The following is a 20,686-nucleotide window of genomic DNA, read 5'->3' as shown; positions in this document are numbered from 1 at the left end:
TAGACATTTGGGCACAGTTTTTATGTCAGAGTTATCGAAATACAATTTAAATGAGAACTGAAAACCTTTTTTCTTACTTTCTGACCTTAAATACCTTTACTGATTTAGGTAAATTATTATTATTATTAAACATAAAAAGGCTTTTTATGCAGTATATGTAAGTACCCACTTTCATTTTCTAGAGAAATTAAATTCAAAAGTAACAAGTGGTCATTTAAAAAAAAACTGTAGAAAGAAAGAAGAAAATACAAGTGATGGTAGAAAATGAGAAGTGGCGTTACCAGGCTGTGAGAGATGAAAGCTGTAATGCAGGTAGCAGCGGTTCACAGCATGTCAGGCTGGGAGTCAAAAACCACTTAAAAAAAAAAGGTGTTTTTCATCTTCGCTATTTAAAACGCTTGAGTGCTGCAGCAGTTGATAGTCTGAAACCTGGTGAGCGCAACCGTTTGAGGACGAATGGCTGAAGGGAGGAACGTGTGTGTGGGGGGCGTAGGGGGGTGTCCGGATGGTCTCCAGAGCCCGGTGACACAGATGCACCTCTTCATTTCAACTCGTCTCAGGCCTACAGTTTACTAATGAAAAGCCTTTTGTTGCCTCAGACCTCCTGAGTGGGTCGGCAGTCAGAACCTGCCTGCTCTTTTTGAGTGGAAGCGTGTGAATGCTGCAGGGGGCGTGTGAGGGGCTTTTCTTTCTACAACACTCCCTTTGGGTTTACTGGAACTGAAAAATATAACCTAAACGTTTTATTGGTTTTTGGTCTTTCTTTGGAGCTTCCCTGCATTAACAATAACAAAAAAAAAAAAACATTTGTAATCTGCACAATTTTTAAGAAAAATTTTAAGAAAATTTTAAGAAAAACCCCAGAATATCTAAGTTAATTTTCTACATTTGATATAATCTAACTAAACCCCTTGTCTTGCTTCTCAGAGTAATGTTCCCTGTAGGGCTAACGTCATTGTCCACTGGCCTTGTTAATTTTTTTTCCTCCCTCGTACCTCTCAGCAGTGACCTTGGGATGTAGATATACAGTCTGCACATACACACAGATGTGAGCATGCATACTGATAACATGCCCACACACACATGGATTAATGGTGTATCGGGCACAGTTTTCTCTCCCTTTCTTTCTCTTTTATTGTGTGCCTCACTCTGTTAGTCTTTCAGTGTCTCTTTTATCCCCGTTCTCCACGGTTCTGCTCAGTTGTGTAGTAGCTCTGTGTTCCAGTCATGAATGACTGCACTGCTGCCTTTTATATGGCGTGAGGGCAGAAAGGAAGGAGTAAAAGGAGAGAGGGAGAGAGAGGGGAAAAAGCAAAAGCTGCTGGTGCAGGTTTTTCACTTTGGCTTCAAGAGCTCACGGTTTATTTGCAATGTTCGAATTGTGAAAGCGTGCAGGACCCGAAGTTGGTGCGTCGGGTGTTCTTTGAATTTAGTACCTGACTAAAGCCATTTTCACTGCTGGGAAGGATTATAGAAGATTACAGCTCTCCGTTTTCTCAGGGTAGGCAGAGCCTAGCAGTTGATGCATGATGTGCCTGTACTAAGAAGTAATTTGGTCTCTTGTTCAGTCACAGGTAGCAGGAATGTTGTCACAACATCAGGTGATAAGCGAGCAGGAACACAGTGCAACCTTTAGAAGGTGGACTAATCATCATCTCATATTGTACTTATGTAGGTTTGGGGAATTCAAAAATTTATGGAACCGAATTGACTATAGCAGCTACTAATGGTAAAGCAATGACTCAGAAAACTTCCTACTGCTGCTAAAAACATTTTACAACCATTCTGATAATGTTATGGATGACATGTTAGTAATTTTACTGTGATTTTCAAGCGTCCTTTATGTCAGTTATAAGTTATAAACTGCTCAACTGTTGCTCAGCTTGCCAACAGAAGCTGCGTTTCCATTGGCCATACAAATGTACGGAAATAAATTTGCTGGATGGAAACTGAAAATTCACGTCTTTTGATTAAAATGTTTTTGAGGTGGTTTTTCAGCTGTTAAAATATTTGTTGATTTCACAAAACCACACACGTCATGTGATTAACAACTGGATGCAAAGATATGAAGAAAACGACAGGAAGTGGTAGAATGATGAGGGCGAAGCATGTTTTCTAATTACTTATTGCATGATTAAGCTTATTCACATTTGATTTTAATGTGTCTTTAGTCTGCTAATATGACTATATTTTCATAATTAAGCAAAAATTCTTGTAGCCAGGCCCTAATACTCCGTCATCCAAATCACAGAAGAGATGAGTGAAATAAAAACACGTTTTAAAATTATTTCCTGTCATGTGATTTTTATTTTATTTTATTTTTTAAAAGAAAGCAAGAGAAAATTATTAAAATCAGATCCGGAATAACAACATCTTTACTTTCAGTCCATATTGCTAGGGCCTAAGAGGACAGCAATGATCTAAGTGAAAAATTAAAGTGTGTTCACCATTAAAAAAAAAAAAAAAGCTTTACAGGCAAAATGATAAGTCGTTTATTTTCTTAAGTGTTTAATAGACACAGTTTATGTCTATTTAAGCTTTTGCCTTCATCTGTTTCACTTTGAAGATAGCAAGGGGAGAGATTATTGTCCAAAAGTGTGTCCAGTTGTGTGTGAGGCCCCCAAGTCAGCAGTCTGAAGCTTTGTTGTGACGCAGGCACAGTAATGGACTAATAGACTTAGCAGTCAAGAGATGGGCCGGGCCTAATGACTGAGACAGAGAGACGCTGAGAGCCGAGGAAGAGGGAGACACAGGCAGACGCAGAGGTTGCAGAAAGGTCAGCTAGAGTAGTGAGACGATGGCTTAGCGTAAACTCAGCCAGGATGAGTTGATTTAGGGCAAGGGATGTTGGTGCAGAATTAACAAGCAGAAGAACAGTTTATGTCTCCAGCTGGGATCAGAAGTTTATGAAGGAAATGGAAGGAGGGGCTGATGGAGAGACGAGACCAAAACAATAGAGAAAGTGAGACGAGTCAAACGCAGAGTAGACGATGTGTTAGCGCGCACGTAAACAGAGGCGATGAACCGGAGAATCTCGTTGATAACTGCTCAAGAGGAAGTCTGCCGCATTTCCCTTTTCCTTCTGTTTTCCTTCTCTTAATATAGACCCAAGCAGCGAGCAAACCGCAGACTGTAAACCGCATCTGTTTATTTGAGGCCCGGATAGTGTTTCCTAATAACGCTCTTTGCAATCGACACGGAGGTTATTCAGCTGTTAAATTATGCACATGTAAACACACAAACACGGATAAATAGATGCTCGTGAGTGGGGCTAATTAAAACCAGGGACACAGACAAATACATCCACTCACAAACGCACACTGTGGAAGTCATATGTGGATGTTATGATGAATCCATGTGTGTACAAACATATTTGGGTCATTGACTCAGTGGCACTTTTAAAGTTTTGTGTGTGTGTGTGCGTGTGTGCGTGTGGGTGGGTAGGAATCTTCCAAGCCCTTGGCATACATCCTCTTCAGTGTTGGGACACAGATCTAATGAAGTGGGAGAAGCACAACATATAGTCATGTTGCTTTTTGCCTCTCAAACAGAATGAGTCAGATAGTTTTATATTTAGCTTGTTTATAAATTACACACACCGTTAGGTCCGTTGGTAAACAGTAATGTGGAAAACACCGCAGTCTGGAGGCTACATGTACTCAATGCTCTTTTGGATCCGCTTCTAAGTAGCTTTAGTTTGGGGTCCGGCACCATGCCCAGAGATGCTCCTGGCAGCTGTCAAGCACTTTCTCCTCAAGTGTTTCTCCGGGTTATACTTTATACTCTTATTACCTATCCTTCATTTCTTTAACATTTTCTTTTTCTGTTTTTAACCAAACCTGGCATGTTGGTCTTTTTGTTCACTAATTGCCATCAACAAACTTCTTTGAGGCTTTCAGAGAACAGCTGCATTTAAACTGAGATTAAAGTTGTTTTCTGAAATTCCTAAATTTGCAACATTTGTCAGACTTTTCAGCCAGTGCGGTTTGAAAAACTTGTTCACTCCCTTGTCTGTGGTGCCGCTGCACCAAGAACCACTGAAGGAACAAACACAAAAACCTCAGAAGAAGACCCTGAGCTCAACTTCCTTCTTCACAAAATGTAAACAATAATACAATGGTATCAGATTTGTGTTGTGTTTTTGGTAAAAGACCACAAGCCATTTCCTCTGCCAGCGCTTGATTTGATTTGGTTGTATTTACCCAGAATGCCCTGAAATATAGTCTTCTTCCTGCTTTTTGAGCGGTCTCTGATCTGTTTGCATCCACATCATGCATTCAAACGGCACCAGAAAACTGAACAGAGACCTTGAGTTTTTTGGTCTGCATTCATACCTCTGCAAACAAACCAGACATTTTAGGAAATTAATCAGAAATTAAATTTAATTAGCACATTAGAAAATATAATTAAATGCAATTACTGTGTGCAGTTTAGTTGTATAAGGAAAGTGGTGTCCCAAAGATGCCTATTTCCAATGGGAATGTTTTTCAACAACTTTAATTGTTTGTGGCACTATGAAGGCTGCGCCAAGCAGTGACATCCATACAGTTACCAAATAATGAAATGAGAGTTTTCATCATATTTTCTATCATTAACACAAGAGTACCACAAAATATCATGATAAAATTCAAATTTCATATCCTCAGTCCCATCGGTCAATTAATAAACATTTAGTTGACCCATATTGCCCAAAAGACGTCCAGGACCTTATTCAGGGACTGCAAAGCAAAAAGAGAACATCAAATAATGCTGTACAAAATATTTTTTTTCTTAAAACAAGAATACAACGTGCAATTAGCTTGAGATTATAAAGTGACAAAATCTTGAAAAAATCAAGATTTTATTTTTTCAAGGCTGTTTTTGTATTTCAATTCTTTTTCCTTTTTGTCCATGTTCTGTCTGCTCTGTGGTGATGTCACCCTCCAGCCTCTCTCTCTTTCCTCCTCACTTCCCTCCACCTGTTTCTTCCTCTCCCGGGTATCCTGACTCCCCTCCACCTCCATCTCTGCCTCGTTGTCAAGTGGTGACTCACTGAAGGCGCGCAGCCAAGGATTTGGCTAGCCCGGACACACACACACACACATGCACTCACTCCGCCCGCATCCAAAATAAGCCAAGAGTACAGCGTGCAGGCCACATGCTGCACGTACTGCATTGGCACGCACACACAGAGGGACTGTTGAGGGGCCAAAGCTGTGAGAGACGGGTAGATGCACTGTCACACACACGCAATGCTCCGTCAGCCAAGTGAAAAGCCCCAAACCGTCTGAGTCACATCAGTGGAGCAGAAACGGAAAAGTAAATCCACCGGCACTCACACATGCAGTGTCTGTTCTGACACCCAGTGATGATTTTACAGCTTCCATGTAGCTTTGTTTCTCTCCAGTTCAGACTTTACTGCATCTGGTGTTTGTTCCCCTGAAACTCACTGGAACAAAGAATAAACATTGCTCGTGGTTTGGTAGCTCTGGAAGCATTGTATTTAGCTGTAGATCGGTTTTGTGTGTGAGAATCTCTTGAAAAATTAGGCATTTAAAGAAAAAAAAACATCTCTCTTCCATTGAAAGACAAATATGTCCTGCAATTTGATTTGAATTTATACTCATAATTGTATTTTTAATACATTTACGGTTTTTGTTATAGGATTCTACCACTTGCTTAAAAAACACAGTCAAATCTTGAACATGTCTGCCTCTTTCTCCTAAACCAGGTGAAGAGAACTTACAGCCACGGTACGTACAGAGCCGGAGCGATGAGACAGATCAGTCTGGTGGGAGCCGTGGATGAAGAGGTCGGGGATTATTTCCCAGAGTTCCTCAGCTTGCTGGAGGAGTCCCCCTTCCTGAAGGTGAGGCTGCTGCAGCAGACGTGTGGCAGTGATCCAAAACACTCAGCAGACAAATGGATTGAGCTTTGAAAAGTGATAAAAGGATTGAGACCGGCTCAAAACATTTAGAAGGTTTTTATCTGGGACTGCATCAGAAGACATAGACCTTGTGAAAGATTAAAACCCTTAAGTGGATTAGAGTCGCACTTGTTTTTGTTTTAATTATACACTTCTGATGAAAAATTATTCCAGATCCAGCCTTGTTAAAATACTGGGTTTTTAATGCCTTTTGTCGCATTGAAAACAGAAGTTTATTTGTCTTATTAGGATTTAAGGTAATAGATCAACACAAAGTAGTGCAGAATGAAGTGTAAGGGAAATGATTCATTGTTTTTAGCATTTGTTCATAACGATGGAATGCATCCCCCTCAGCATGATGCTGCTACTCCCAGGTTTTAGTGTGGGAACTCTGGTTTCAGGGTGAAGTTGCTTTCCAAACAGGCCAAGTGTTTTAGGATTTTCTCTGTCAATCTTGTATTTTTGAAACCCGATCAAAAGATGTTCACGTTCAGTCCTTGTATTTGACTAATAGAAGAGAAGACTGTTAAAAGAGCTGATGAACATTGGAAAGGTGTCTTAACAAGGGCTGAAGCGATTAATTGTGATGAATTGATTATTGAAAAAAAATCATCAACTTCTTTAGTAATCAATTAATTAATGTTTAATAATCAATAATTGTTACCTGGAGAGACTCAAAAAAAGGTACCGTCATAAAAGAACAACACACTCAAACCAAATATTCAAATTCTGTAAAGGAATGATATGTTATTGCATTTTAGGCAATAAAAAGTTTTTCTTACTTTAAAAAAAGAACTGAGTTATTTGGCTATATGCATATCATAATGTATTTTTAATATTTTATAAAAGAGGCTAAAGTGGTCAATTGAGAGATATGCAGAATATACCAATTTTTGATTGATTAATCTATTACTAAAACAATCACTCCTTGCAGCCCTTGCATCAGCCTGTTGCTTTGCTGTTCCTCATTACTTCCTCCTCCCTGTTTTAATGCAGCGGACTCTTCCATGGGGAACGCTTTCCAGCCTCAGAAACATGAGTCCAACAAAGAGCGACGACGGTCCAATAATGTGGGTCAGACCAGGAGAACAGATGATACCTGTAGCCGATATACCAAAGTCTCCTTTTAAAAGAAAGCGGTGAGTCCAGCTGGAACCCCTTGCAATAATCCTGAGATGCATTGTTTCTACCTTGTTGAGCCGACTCGCTTCTGTACTCTCCATGGTGCTTGAGAGCTCTTATCATACAAAAGAAAACACACACATTTATATCAAACCCTTACCAATTTCAAGCAGCAGCCGCGGTAACAGCATGAAGCTTTGTTGTTGAGAAGGGATGTATGAGGCAATTACCCTCTCCGCTTGCCTGTGTCACCGTGTCGCCGTTGCTCGCGTATCGGCGGCGTCTCAAATGCTCGAGCGCGCGGCGTCTGTGAGCAAGACGGGTGGAAACCAGCGAGTGTTTACGTTTGTGATGTTAGCGGTGTGTGGCTCACCGCTCCAATGAGATCATCGTTGCATCAGACTCTTGCTTCTCCTAGCTGGGAGGCAAACAGGGGGCAACACACACACTGCACTCATTCCTGTTGAACCCAATTTATTTCACCTCATTCTTCAGTTGTATTTTTGTTTTTCATTTGAAGCACTTAACTGTGCTTAAAATACTGTCGGCTAATAAAACACTGTATACTTTATACATGAGGCTGATATTCCCTTTGAAAACAATAACTTATTACCAGTAATATTAATGAATATCCTGTCTCTTTCCACCAAGAAATAATAAATTTTTATTAATTACTATTAAGAACTGACATCCACTGTTTTCTTTTATTTCCTCCAGTCTTTCTCCTTTCTGTCCTTGTCCTCCTGCGACGTGTAAACATCAGCACTATCTCTCTGTTTCCATCTTTTTTTCAGCTTCATCCTCTTGACCTCCTCTTACTGCTTTTAAGTTGATTTATAGCAGAGCTATTATGCAGGTGTTTTCAGGAACCCAGATAGTGTATGCTAAAGCTCATATATTGGAAATGTCATCAGTATGCAGCCGCTGTTGCAAAAAAAAAAAAATGTTTCAGAAAAGCAAGTAATATTGGAAAGTGGTACAGTGCAGAAAAAGATGTGAATGTGATCGTGTTGGCAGTTAGCCCTGGGCTGTGGTTTCTCTAGACTTTGTTTTGAAGGAAGTAACTGCATGGCTTCGTGGGCTCTCGTGCTGTTCGGTTGGCGGTTTCGGTGAAAAGGTCAAGACTTGGAGCATTTTTCACAGCGCTGAGACTCTCTGTCTGAGAATCTGAGTTGATTATAGTGACACACTTTGAAAATAAACCCAAATACCTCAGCTTTCAGTCAATGGGCGTCCTGACTGCATTATTGGTCGGTAACGACAGCCGCAGTCCTTTTCAATATTAATATTACAGTTTAGTTAAAATGTCTATGTTTAAGTATAACGTTCCAGAATAAAGCCACTGCCCTGCAGTCAGAAGTTTAAAATAGTCTGATCTTTTATTTTCTATTAACTTTAACTGCAAAGGATTTTACACATGCGCATTTTTGAACAAGCCTGAAGTATATTTAGTCTGAGGACTGTTGTAATTGATGGCTAAATTATCCTTCATTTACTTTTACTGCCTTCTGCCTGGTCTTATTGACACAAATAAACTTAAACTCGTTTCATTCTTCTTTCATGTAATTAGTGGAAATTACGCCACGGTAAAAGTTGTAACTGGTAACTTTTTGCTCAGTTTATATCCATGAATGAAAGCCACATTTTACTAATTATTTTTTTTTGTGCATTTATATGAATGAAGAATGTTGGAACCTTCCTTTTAGGCCAAATGAAAAGTGAAAGCAGCAGGTGGTAGAGATAACGAGGATTCTTCGGTCCACACTAGAATTTTTGAACAGTATATACCCATTCTCTGTTCTCTACTCTGCTATAGCTGTGTTTTATCAAATAAAATACAGTCAGCACAAAAATGTTGTTGCATAACAGTAATACTTAACAAAAATGCAAGCAGATTTGTTTTTCTCAACTAATAAATTTGTTGGGAATAAAATGGGATAGGTAAAGATTTTTCTTGGATTTGACTCCAATACCCCTTCTTGCCCATTCCTACCATATTTCATATCACCTTATCTTGTGATTCTTTTACCCCCCCGAGTCTCTTCCTCCTCTTCATCATCTCCATACTGTTACAGCGCTCTCAGTTGTGCCTCAGATACTCCTCTCTTCCCCTGATCCCCACGTTATCGGGCCATAGATATACAGAATTGCATCCTGACGGGGAACACACTCTCATGCATGGAAACAAAAAACAGGACCTCACATGCAGAGGGTATTTTAGGGTTTAAGTTAAATGTTTTGGGGTTTTTTCTCTGCAGTCCTTCCCGGCTGCTTCCCTTATCAGCTTTCCTGCTTTTACATTTATTACTGTCAGGCTGCAGTCAGCACACACACACACACACCCGTGCACGCACGCATGCTCTCAGAGCTGTGTGTGTTCGCTTTTATCTGCCCCTCTGCTCTGCAATATTTTCCTCCATCTCAGTTTTTTTCTTTTTTTTCCCTCCCGCCGTTCTCCACCAGCTCATGCATCTTTCTTCTTATCTCTGAATGAATGAGCACAGCACGGATTGTCTAGCTGTTCGTCGGTCTGTGCGTATGCGTGCGCTGTGTGTTGTGCTCTTGAAGGATTCTCGCAGATTTCCTGCATGCGTGTTCAGCCTCCCGTTTGAACCTGAATGCAGCTCTGGTGTGAGTCACTGATCTAGCAGGGAGCTGACTGCAGTACTTCTATTGTTCGGCGGAATGGCTCGTTTTTTCTATGCTTTTACTCGTCAGGTTCTGGGGTGAATCCTGCAAAATCCAGTGTAAACATACTGTACATATTCTGCATTTCTTGTGCCTTATCTTATTTGTAATGTGAATGGTAAAAGTAAAGCAGATTATACTACTGGTTCGCTGTTCTTACTCTACATTAAGTTATTTATTTATTTTTATTCACTAAGAGGATGCATTACCCTTATTTTTTTGCAAAGTGTTATTTCTTTTTTCCTATTACATGCATTTGCCTTTGATTTTATAATATTAAACCCAACATTTTTCTGTCAGGTTAATATTAGTTAATAATAAAATAAGTCTTGAGTTGTAAAGTTTTAACACTGAAGGGTTTTGTATGGACAGAATTAAATAATTTAATGGTGCAGCTCAACAAATTAAAATATCTACCAAGAGGTAACTTACTTTAATGTGACTTTTAAAAGAAATTAACTAAGAGATACATCACACACAGTGCAATAAGAATATTTCTTTTAGTTAGTTGTAAGCCAAAATTATAAACAGTAACAAATTTGTATATTTACAAGCTTCACTTTTTAATTTAATTACTGAGATAAAGTAACTTTTTGATGATATTCTTTATATATGTATATTCTGTATCTGCAGATTGATCCAAAAGCAAATAAATATGGTTAAGTTGGCTTTTAGTATTTTATTTATGGACATTCCAGATATAAATCAAGACATAATAATCAATTATGCATTATTTATGATCGTATTTCACACTGTTTGAAATCAAACACATTGACACACATTTACCAGACGACTGCCAGACCTACACTCTTTCTGAGTTTCCTCTGTCACCTGAAAATGTTTATTTTTTGTTGTTATAAAATAGCAGACAACAAAGCTCATCCCACTCACTTTTACCTTTTATTTGCACTTCAGGGAAGCAGGCCTAAAACTGTTTGTTTGTTTGTTTGTTTGTTTGTTTGTTTTTCTTTCTTAGCTCCACTAACGAGGTAAAGAATCTGCTCCAGTCGATGCCCCGGACCAGTGAGCCCAGAGAGGTTCTGTTCGAGGACCGGACCCGCGCCCACGCCGACCACATCGGCCAGGGCTTCGAGCGCCAGACCACGGCGGCCGTGGGAGTGCTGAAGGCTGTCTGCACTGTAGAAAGGTAGAGAAAAAAAAATGCACCTTTAAGGGCAGTTTGCCTGGAGGTGACACACGCTCAATGTTTACACAACTCACTCCATGACAGATAGTGTAATCAGCTCAGCTTTCCTCCACCTACCCTCTCTGCCTTATTCAGGTCGGCGCAGCCTCATGTAACCAAAGACGTTGTTTGTTTCCATGCTGGGGATTTCCCTTACGTCGTTCAGAGGCTGCAGTTGGACTTGTACGAACCGCCGCTGTCTCAGGTGTTCATTCACACACAACCGCAAATAAATGACCACACAGCAGCATCTCCAGATAGACAGAATGTGTCCCCTTGCAGCGTTAATGATACACAACTCAGAGGATCAATGCTGCCATCTGGTGGAAAAAGTGTAATCATTTCCGCTTTGATACCGTGAGGAGACTTTCATAATCATGTTGGTCAGTGGTTTAAAAAAAGACCGAGTGAGATGGAAAGTTGATATCAGACATAACCAGATGGTTGCTGCTTTGATTTGTGGCTTTCCAGACGTGTCGTATTTTTCCAAGAAAGCTTACTAAACTTCAATGACTTGTGCAGAAAAAGGCAACAAAACAATAATCAATGATTCAATAATCAAAAAGCTTCAGAAACCATTACAACAAAACTAAAAGTTCAGGAAAAGCTACTCATCTTCAAACAAAATGCAAATCATTTGTTTCAGTTTTGTTGAAATGGATGTTTGCTTTTATACCTTATTATAAAACCAAACATCTTGTCCTCTTACAGTTTTATTTTGTTCTTGCTTTCTGTCACATTTAGATGTTTTAGATCATTCAACTCATTTCAATATCAAACATAATGTATTGAATACAAAAAGCTGTTTTTAAATGATATTTTCTCAGTTTGACAGGAAAAACCTATACAAAGCAACCTGGCTGCTTGTTTAAATATAATCTTGTTGAATCATAATTGAACTGATTTCCCAAACGTAAACACAAACGCTTGTTTACTGCTAGATGATTAGAAGTAAGAAATAAGCTAAATTATTCCAGGAGAGGATAAAAAAATTTTAAAAAATCCAGGAGGTTATCAAAAAAAGCCAGAGCAACATGGAAGGAACAGCATGTTCCTTTTGCCTCAGTTAAGGTCAAAGTTCAAGATGCAACAATAACAAATATAGACTGGGTAAAACTGAAACATTTTAAATAAATAGCCGCTGATTAAATGACATTTTACTCCTCTTTTTGCATCGAGTGACTGTGTTTATTTCGACTGCAGCTCTTCAATATCCTGTGTCTAATCACCCTCTTCGTCCTCTCCGCAGTGCGTCCAGTGGGTAGACGATGCCAAATTGAACCAGCTTCGGAGGGAGGGCATCCGCTACGCCCGCATCCAGCTCTGCCACGACGACATCTACTTTATCCCCCGCAACGTGGTCCACCAGTTCAAGACGGTGTCGGCCGTCTGCAGCCTGGCGTGGCACGTACGCCTGCAGCAGTACCACCAGGAGGAGGAAGAAGAGGAGGAGGAGAAGGCTCGGCTGAAGGAGGAGGAGACAACGATGGCTGAGGAGCAGGGTGGAGAGAAGAAGGAGAGGATAAAGGAGGAAGAGGAGGAGGTGGATGTGGCAGAAAAACAGCCGTTGCTCACTGATAAAAAGGAAGAAGGCGATGATCGTCTTCTGTCGTATCAACCCTCAAATGACATCTCGGATGCCAGCAGAGACGGAGAGGAGGCGATGCGAAGGAAAGAAGAACCTCACTGGGTTTCTCCTCCTGAAAAGGCGACGAAAGAAGCTCCAGCTACTCCTCCCTGCAAGAATAAATCACCCTCTCCTCTTCATCGTCCTCCCCCTGCTTCTCCTCATAAGGATGTGAAATCCAAAGCCTCAGCTAAACCTCACCTCTACAGTCACCCTGACATCAGGACGGCGTCTTCCTCCTTGCCTCAGAAACCCTCCGGTTGCTCCAAGTCTTCCGCCCACGTGCCATCCACCCCTCCACCGGGAGCCGCCTTCACTTCCTCGCACACTGTGTCTTCTACCTCCCCGTCTCCGTCGGTTTCCTCTTCCGCTCTGACGAGTCCCACGTCTGCAGCAGAGGCTCTCGTGAAAACTCTTCCTCCTTCCAGTGTCTCCTCGTCCCTCCAGCTGCCTTCGTCTTCCCAAACGGAGCAACTCGACGATTCCCGCACGAAGGACTCCGCCCGGACGCCGGCACTGTCTGACTTCAGGACGCCGTCAGAGGGGAGACCTGCGGCGGATACACAGAGTCGCTCCGCCCCGGCAGAGCGCTGGAACCGCCCGGCGGCGGACACACGGACACAAACCGCCTCCGATTCGGAGACGAGGACTCGCGGCTCAGATTCAGACTCCAGGACTTGTGTCGATGTGCAGCAGCATCTGGCGCCAGATGTGACACGGCGAGGGGTGTACATGCAGCAGTACCTTCCACAGATGATCTCCCCTCCTTTCCCACCTCTCCTCCCCCCCCACTCCCACCTTCAGCCTCATGTCCTTCCCCAGACGCCCGTCTCCAGTCCTCATGAGCAGCGCCCAATGAACTCCTTCCTCAGTCAGGCGGCGCCGCCCCATTCGGTTCAGCTGGGCCACCTGCACCCCCGCCACCCGTCCAGCCTCACCACACAGGCTCAGCCTTACTTCATGGGCCCTCCCTCCTCCTCCCCATCTCAGCCAAACGCCCCCCTCACCAGCTCCCAGTCGCTCTCGCCTCATTTCTCCTACCACCACCAGTTCGCCAAACCCTTCTTCCCTCCCCAGCACCCCGGCTTCCCCTCTCACCCCTTCCTCCCTCATCAGTCCTTCCTCCCGCAGCCGCCCGCTTCTTACCCTCTGCAGCCACAGTATCAAACCTCAGCACCGGTGCAGCCCCAGCTGCTTCTGTCGCAGTCGTTTACCTCTCCTCATGCCCCGCCTCCCCCGTCCTCCACGCCGCTGCCGCCGCTCCCTCCCCCTTTCCTGCCGCCTCCCCCCTTGCCTCAGCCCTCCCCTTCCAGCTTCCCCACTCCCCCCGAGGCATGACGACGAGCAGAAACAGATTTTGTGGGCGTATTTGTATATACCGATGGTAAATTTAAATAACTGTACATGTAGGAGGCTTTGTTTTGGTTGTGCTGTTGTAAAGCTGTAAAAAGGAAGTGAGGTGGGAGGAAGTAAAGTTTTTTTTTTGTTAATGAGCAGAGTGAGACTAAAACATGATGCCTTTCATGAGGATTTGTACTCTTAATTTCTCATTTTGTAACCGTACAACAATAAACTTCAGTGCATCTTACCAGGATTTTATAGGATGGACCAGCAGGAAGATGTTTATAATCTTGAAATGGAAGAAAAATGCTACACAATTTTAAAACTTTTAAGACTACCTTTAGCTGCAATTACAGCTGGAAGGCTTTTGGAGTTTGTTTATGAAGAAAAGTATTCCCACATCATGTTGCTTCCTCCACCGTGTCCTGCAGTGGAGGGCGAGGAGTTCATCCCTCTCGTTTTGTTTGGTAGTTTTGTTCTAATATGGGAGTCTGCAACTTTTACAAAGAGCCACTTTTGCCCTCAGTCCTACTTTAATTTCATTCTGTTGTGGAAATGAAATACAATTATTCCAGAATGAAACTGAAAAACAGCTAAAACTTGCATTTAAAAAAAAAAATCATTTTTAGTCAAATAGTCAGTTGTGGCTTCGGAGCCAACGGTTGCAGACAAAACCCTTTAAGGACATATTTTCTTCCCTTTTCGCAATCATGCACTACTTTGTGTTTTTAAAAACAAATCTTTAAAGTCACAGTAGAATGCACTGAGGTTTATGAGTCTAACGTAAGAAAACGTCTCACTCTGTGGGTGCAAATCCTCATGAAAGGCATTGTTTAAACCCGCCGCACTAAACTGGCTCAGATTTTACTGAGGCTTGAAGTATAAAACTGTTTCACATTTCATTTCATTTGCAGGAAGCTGTTGCTTTTAGAAAGTGAAGGGTGAACCCATGTTTTTAACCCCGAATGATGCAAGGTCATGGTTCAAACGAGGCCCCTGGTGTGCAGGTGTGTTGTCCGGCTCTGTTTTCATCCTTCCGGAGCCAACAGAGCCCACCATCAGTCATAGGAAGAAAACTTATTTATTTAAAAGAGCTTTTTAAACTGTTTTTTATTGAAACTTGCAGCTAATGCTTCCATTTTCAGGGGGTTTATTTAATTCAGTTGTGTATTGATGCAATACTGCATCATTTCGTCCTCTGTATTTATCGGTATAAGTCGACACGGATACTGGCTGGACTTTTCCACCATGTTGTGTTTAGAGCAATAACCCGCTAAATATCAAACAAACCTGTGTCTGTCGTTTTACTCATGTTTTTAAGTGGACAATGGAACATAATAATGAGGAGTGCAATTAATAGATGTTTCTAAACTTTTCAAGCGTTTCATTGGTTCAAAAAGGAATGTTATCTACTCAACTGGAGGCTCCGTGTGAATTGTAAAGTCGGACCGTTTGCCTTCAGTGGCAGAGCTAATGTCATTTTTAATGTCTTCTGGCTGTTTAGATGAGTTTTGGTTGAGGAGTGTGTTCAACCGCAGCCGAGACGGTCTCAGGAAAACACTTCCATCAAAAGAGAAAAACAGAGAAACGCTCACTTTAATGGTTTTCCTGCTGGGTTTCTAGTTTCACGCAGTCGATTCGTAAACGTTTTGACTGATGTTTCTGCAGATTTGAAGCTCCTGTTGAACATTCAGACTTCTGGATACTAGAAAACTGAATTCAGAAAGCAATACAAAGACGTAGGAGGTCAAACCCAGGCACGGGCCGGTTAACAGAGTGGAACCGAGGATTAAACGGCTGCATTAAAACTCACCGTTATTGTGTTTCTATGGTTTTAAGTCATTTCTTTTCTGGCTGTATGGAACATAGAGTTATACATTGCTGCCCCCTCCGACACCTGTTGCTGCACACTTATAAGGCAAACACCTTTCTCCAGGAAATTATTTGCAATTACAAAATAAACAAAACTGAAGAAAAGAAATTACAAAGTTTTTCAGATTTGATTTTTCTGTCTAAGTGTTAAAGTAAATGCCAAATTTATATGAAGGTTTGATTTTAGCTGTAATAATCAACATGATGTTTTTGAGGCAGTAGGAATAATCGTTGCCGACCCGTGCCTGGTGAACAGTTCTCATGTGTGCATCACTTACTTACTAAACACATTTATTTCCTTCTGCTTGCAAACGGATATTTCTGATGAAGTGTTGGATTCTTATGAATTAACGGATATTTCAGGTTCTTCCCAGACTGACATGTAAAATGTATTCAGTCCTTCGTTTTATATTTTTTGACACTTTATCAGTCTGGAGCTCATCCCCAAAGCATTATTTGTCGGTTTACCGGTCTACTTTTGCCAGTATTCAGATTTTTATTGATCAGGCAGAGACTGAAGGGACCTGGGTGCGGCCTACATCTGCGGACGTTGAAACAATGACAGCAACTGTTTTTTTTGTCACCAGTGTTTTTTTCTTAAATTATTTTCACTGTCTATATTAGAGTACAGCCCTCTTGCTAATGTAGCCCTCAACATTTCCCCAGTGCCTGTCATTAACTGTGAACTCCTCAGTGGTCCAGAGGCGCTCAGTGCAGGGAGTTTCTTCCTTTTATGAGTCGCAGTTGAAGTTCTCTCTGAAGTGCGAGAGCACCGCCTTAAATTGGGTTCCCACATCAGCTGAAAAGCCTCTAAATATCTATGTTTCAAATAGGGAAGACTTAAAAGGTTGCTACCCTCAAAGAAGGGTTTGAATTGTTCCTCTTAAGTCTCACCACAAGCCTGCGAAATCCAGATAAATGTAAGAATGGCGCCTTAGCTTTTTTTTTTTCTTTCCTGCCTCAGACGACCCAATTTGGGCGACCTTACTCTGGAGAGATAAAGGCGATAACGAAGCACTTGATCAACAGTCGTAAGGCCCTCTGCAACTCGTTTTGTGCTTTTTGGGTTTAAATGTTACAGAAACATGACAGGAACTTTTTTTATTTTATTTTTTTGTACAATTGTAACACCACCTTTGGTTGAAAACAGATGTCCTCAGGGGCTAGCATTGTTTTCACAGGATTTATTTATATCAACGTTTTTTTGTCTGGTTTTTTTTTTTGTTTTGTTTTTTTGTTGTCATTTTAGTTATTTCAGCTGTCAGCACTGTAGTGTACATAAGAGGTTTTTGTAAAGAGGAAAAAAACTTGTAGTGTGATTTCTACTTTAAATATGAACCTAACTAATAAAAGGTTCAAAGTATAAAAACCGTTTGTACGTTTCTGTTCTCTCGTTTGCAATCCTCAATTTTAAGACAATTTAAAAAGAAAAAAAGGATCAAATTCTTATCCAATTAAGTCGTATTTCAGTTAAAATCGTAACAAAATGATGCATTTAGTCTGATTACAGGAGCAAAGTAATCAGAGTAAATGACATATTTATCTTCTTGGGCTTGCACACCCAGACAAAAGGCTGGATGTAGCTATATGCTAATACCATAGACCTGCCAGCGTCACTGGAATGTGATATAAAAGCTAAATGCAAAAGACCTACTGATAGTAGAAGACCTTAAACACATATCAGCGTTCTCTGTTAATGAGATTATGTTAATAAAAATAAAGTTCACATAAAACTCCACAAACCAGCTGGTATCAGTTCACACACAGCTAATAAACAGTGAATGACTAATGTGAGTTTAGAACAAGTGATCACAAATAGTCCAGTTCTAAGAGAAATAACATTTTTACTCTCTGTGGGACACAAATGCAGTTAACAGGTCTGTTGTTGGCTTTGTTCAGGAAAGAGAATAAAACCCTCAATAACTCAACCAGGCAGAAATAAAAACGAAAGTACTGAAAATGAATGGCAGCAGCAGATCATATTTGTAGAAGATACATAACAAGCAACTTAACACTTTAGCAAAAAAAAAATGTTCAATACAAATAGATTTTTTTCAATGCATGTCTGCTTTGTGGTTATTTTTCTCCTGTTTACTGCCTCTATGTTTTTTACAGCTGTTATGCAACCACCCACCACCAGCAGTCTGCATCACAAAGACCACCACTGTGATTCAGGCAGGCAACACACACACACACACACACACACACACACACACACACACACACACACACACTCATGCTGTGGCTACATAATTCAGTGCTGGTTTGCTTTGGCTCAAATTCACCACAAAACTAAATTTTCTCCCTTCTTCTCAGATTTCTGCTGAGAATCATTTCCTGCTGCAGTTATTATCTTTCTGTCGACTTATGAATGTTTAAGTGTTGTGTAATATTGGAGAAAACTTTTGCATGTTTTCTCATCTGGCTGCACGTCAGATGAGCTGAAGTTTCCTTTAAAGGGCAGCCACTCTTGGCGGTGTGCCTCCTCCTCCTCAGACTATTTCAGATTGTGTCTTGTTTAGCTTTATCATCTCCTAATAAGTGAGCCTCCTACATTTGTAAATTCTTAAGTATGAATATGAACTGTAACCAAAACAAAAAACACGCAGTGTAATAGAAATCAGTCATTTATTAATTACATCACATGCATACAGTCTTAAACAGTGTTTTCTCTTTTTTTTTTAGTTAAAGTGCAAAATATATATATATATATATATATATATATATATATATATATATATATATATATATATATATATATATATATACACTGGGGGGAAAAAGTGTTTGGAGCAATTGTTGGCACAAAATAAACATTAGTGGTACAAGAATGAATTCGACTGAGATCCAATCCACAAATAAACTGCTGGTAGAAAGGATTTAATATGAATTCAATCTGCATGCAAAGAGGGCGACAGTTTGAGACGTGTTACTAAGTATGGAGTAGAAAAAGGAGCTTGTAGAAATCCATGAGCAGCCAGAGGATAAATGACAGGATGGTGGTTGCTAGCAGATAAGCTAACTCCCAAATTTGCCAGCTGAGGAATGAAAGAAGCATGGACATGTAACAATTACAAAGTAAACAATTTAAATACTAAAAAAAAAACAATACTGATCATAAGAATTTTTTTTTCAGTGTTGGCTTCACAGTAGATTAACAAACAGCTGCTCTTCAATAAAGAATTGATTGATCAACTAGCAGCTTCTTTCAGAGGCCTGTTCTCTGCACTGCTTCAAGCCTCTCTTCTCTCAGGACAAATATTCAGCCCCAGCTCCACCAGTGCTCCCAGCAGCATGGTCCACAGCGGTATGCAGACAAACGTCAGCTTCACGTCGGCCAGCTTCTCCAGCCTGGCGCACAGCGTCAGGCAGAAGCCCAGTTTGAGCAGCATGGCGGTCAAGTACCAGGTGCGCAGGCGCAGGGACGACGAGCCGTTGCGCAGGTCGTACCCGAGTTTGCAGCGCCCCGCCATCTTGACGGCGAGCATGAGGATGAGGATGCCGTCAAAGACCCAGACTGGGAGAAAGATGAGGAACCAGTTCCATTGCACCTGGAGTGAGGAAGAGGAGACAATCATGATTAAGGTATGGAATAGTTGTGAAATAAAGGGAAAATTAATGAGTACAGATCTGAAAAGTGTGGTGCCCATTTGTATTCAGGCTCCTTTACTCCAATACCCTAAAATAAAATCCAATCCAAACAAATATAACTATTGTATTGTCACAGCAGTCCTGACACTCGGGACCTGTAACAGATTGTGGGGGCTCGTCCGGGATCAGCACGCTGCACATCCATGGGCTATTGCTGATCCAATGATACTGACTGTCAGAACCTCTCGTGTTATATGGTTCCGGAGTTAGGAGTGACCCAGTGTGCAGTAGAGAGGCCAGTAACCAGTGAAAAGGGTATACCAGCCTACAGAGCACTGGTATACCCTGCACTATTAATACTAATGTATTAATAGTGAATATTTAGTCTCAGTAGAAAAAGGTAGAGGTTTAAACAGTCCAATGATGGATCGGGTCTAGATCCAAGAATACCAATGGTCTAGTCAAAGGTTAGTTCCGAGCCCATCTGAAAGTCTAAGCTACTGCAACCATTTCAGACTAGCTGTTAAATACCTGTTCTGTAATTCTACCAGGGTGTACTGCATCAGAGCAAATGAATACAAAAACACACCACAATTATTATTATTTTTTCATTTGTTGAATCTAAAATTAAAACACAAAGAGGTCAGTCTACCTTCCCATCCAGTTTGAGCACCAGAATGATGAGGAACACCAGGGTAAAGACCCAGGTCAACAACACCCTCTGGGCCAGAGACATCTCACTATGCAGGGACACATCAGAGGAGGAAATAAATCCATGGTAAACACGCAAAAAGCTACTGCTTTATCAATGATGATCATCGCTTATTATTTATAGTAGAATTGTATGAAGCTAAGAAGAACAGTGGATCCTTTCTTTACTATAATAAGCCTGTCAGTTACAGTCTTGCTAGAAAAATACCTTTATTTGATACAGTGCAAACTGAATCTAAATGTATTCAATTAAAGCTTTCCATTCATTGTAAGCAACGGTTTGCTATCGGCTAGCTCAAATAGCACTGTGCTAATCCATTAGTTGACTTACATTAGTGTATTCCCAACTCAATGTCAAGCATCCTCTTGTCTCTCTCTGCGCCTCAAACATAGATAATCAAAATAATGTCGTTGCCTGTCAGTTATATTAAGATTATTATCGTCCACAACAGTAATAATGACCACAGTCCCGTTATCTTCGGGTTTGTCCCGCCCATCCAAGAATACGATTGGTTGTTTTTTCCCCCCTCCTTTACGTTGGTCGTACGTTCCGTAGACGTAAAAGTTTAGAAGTTGAACGGCGTACGTCAACGTCACCGCCATGTTTTGAGTTGCAAATCGGTTTGGTTGTTATTATAGCCAC

General features: G+C 41.1%; 2 protein-coding genes across 2 annotated transcripts in view; one reads left to right on the top strand and one right to left on the bottom strand.

Moving 5' to 3' along the window:
* The window catches only part of LOC129375478 (lysine-specific demethylase RSBN1L-like), a 31,938-nt gene extending 13,535 nt beyond the window's left edge, over window positions 1-18,403 (top strand). The window contains exons 5-9 of the mRNA XM_055054581.1: window positions 5,711-5,848; window positions 6,902-7,044; window positions 10,692-10,862; window positions 10,998-11,106; window positions 12,151-18,403. Of these exons, the coding sequence (XP_054910556.1) occupies window positions 5,711-5,848; window positions 6,902-7,044; window positions 10,692-10,862; window positions 10,998-11,106; window positions 12,151-13,866 (2,277 nt within the window). The 3' untranslated portion in view covers window positions 13,867-18,403. The remainder of the gene's footprint in view (window positions 1-5,710; window positions 5,849-6,901; window positions 7,045-10,691; window positions 10,863-10,997; window positions 11,107-12,150) is intronic.
* A 114-nt stretch (window positions 18,404-18,517) lies between these two features.
* On the bottom strand, window positions 18,518-20,539 carry LOC129375486 (transmembrane protein 60-like). Its single transcript, XM_055054605.1, has 3 exons — window positions 20,375-20,539; window positions 19,985-20,072; window positions 18,518-19,292 (listed from the first exon to the last, which is right to left on the bottom strand). Exons 2-3 carry the CDS (start codon window positions 20,066-20,068, stop codon window positions 18,975-18,977), a joined length of 402 nt encoding a protein of 133 aa, XP_054910580.1. The 5' UTR covers window positions 20,069-20,072; window positions 20,375-20,539; the 3' UTR covers window positions 18,518-18,974.
* Between the last annotated feature and the right edge of the window lie 147 nt (window positions 20,540-20,686).

Source organism: Poeciliopsis prolifica, unplaced genomic scaffold (assembly GCF_027474105.1).
Source record: "Poeciliopsis prolifica strain line A6 unplaced genomic scaffold, Auburn_PproV2 SCAFFOLD040, whole genome shotgun sequence".
Taxonomy (NCBI): Eukaryota; Metazoa; Chordata; class Actinopteri; order Cyprinodontiformes; family Poeciliidae; genus Poeciliopsis; species Poeciliopsis prolifica.
The sequence above is the reverse complement of the archived record's forward strand: the minus strand, read 5'-3'. Positions and strand labels throughout refer to the sequence as shown.

What these genes read in the sequence shown, in the direction of transcription:
- LOC129375486 (XM_055054605.1), bottom strand. Translation starts at nt 20,068, where the DNA reads ATGTCTCTGGCCCAGAGGGTGTTGTTGACCTGGGTCTTTACCCTGGTG. An exon ending in TGCTCAAACTGGATGGGAAG is followed by an intron (nt 19,293 to 19,984) that starts GTAGACTGACCT and finishes TCCTCACTCCAG; the next exon opens with GTGCAATGGAACTGGTTCCT.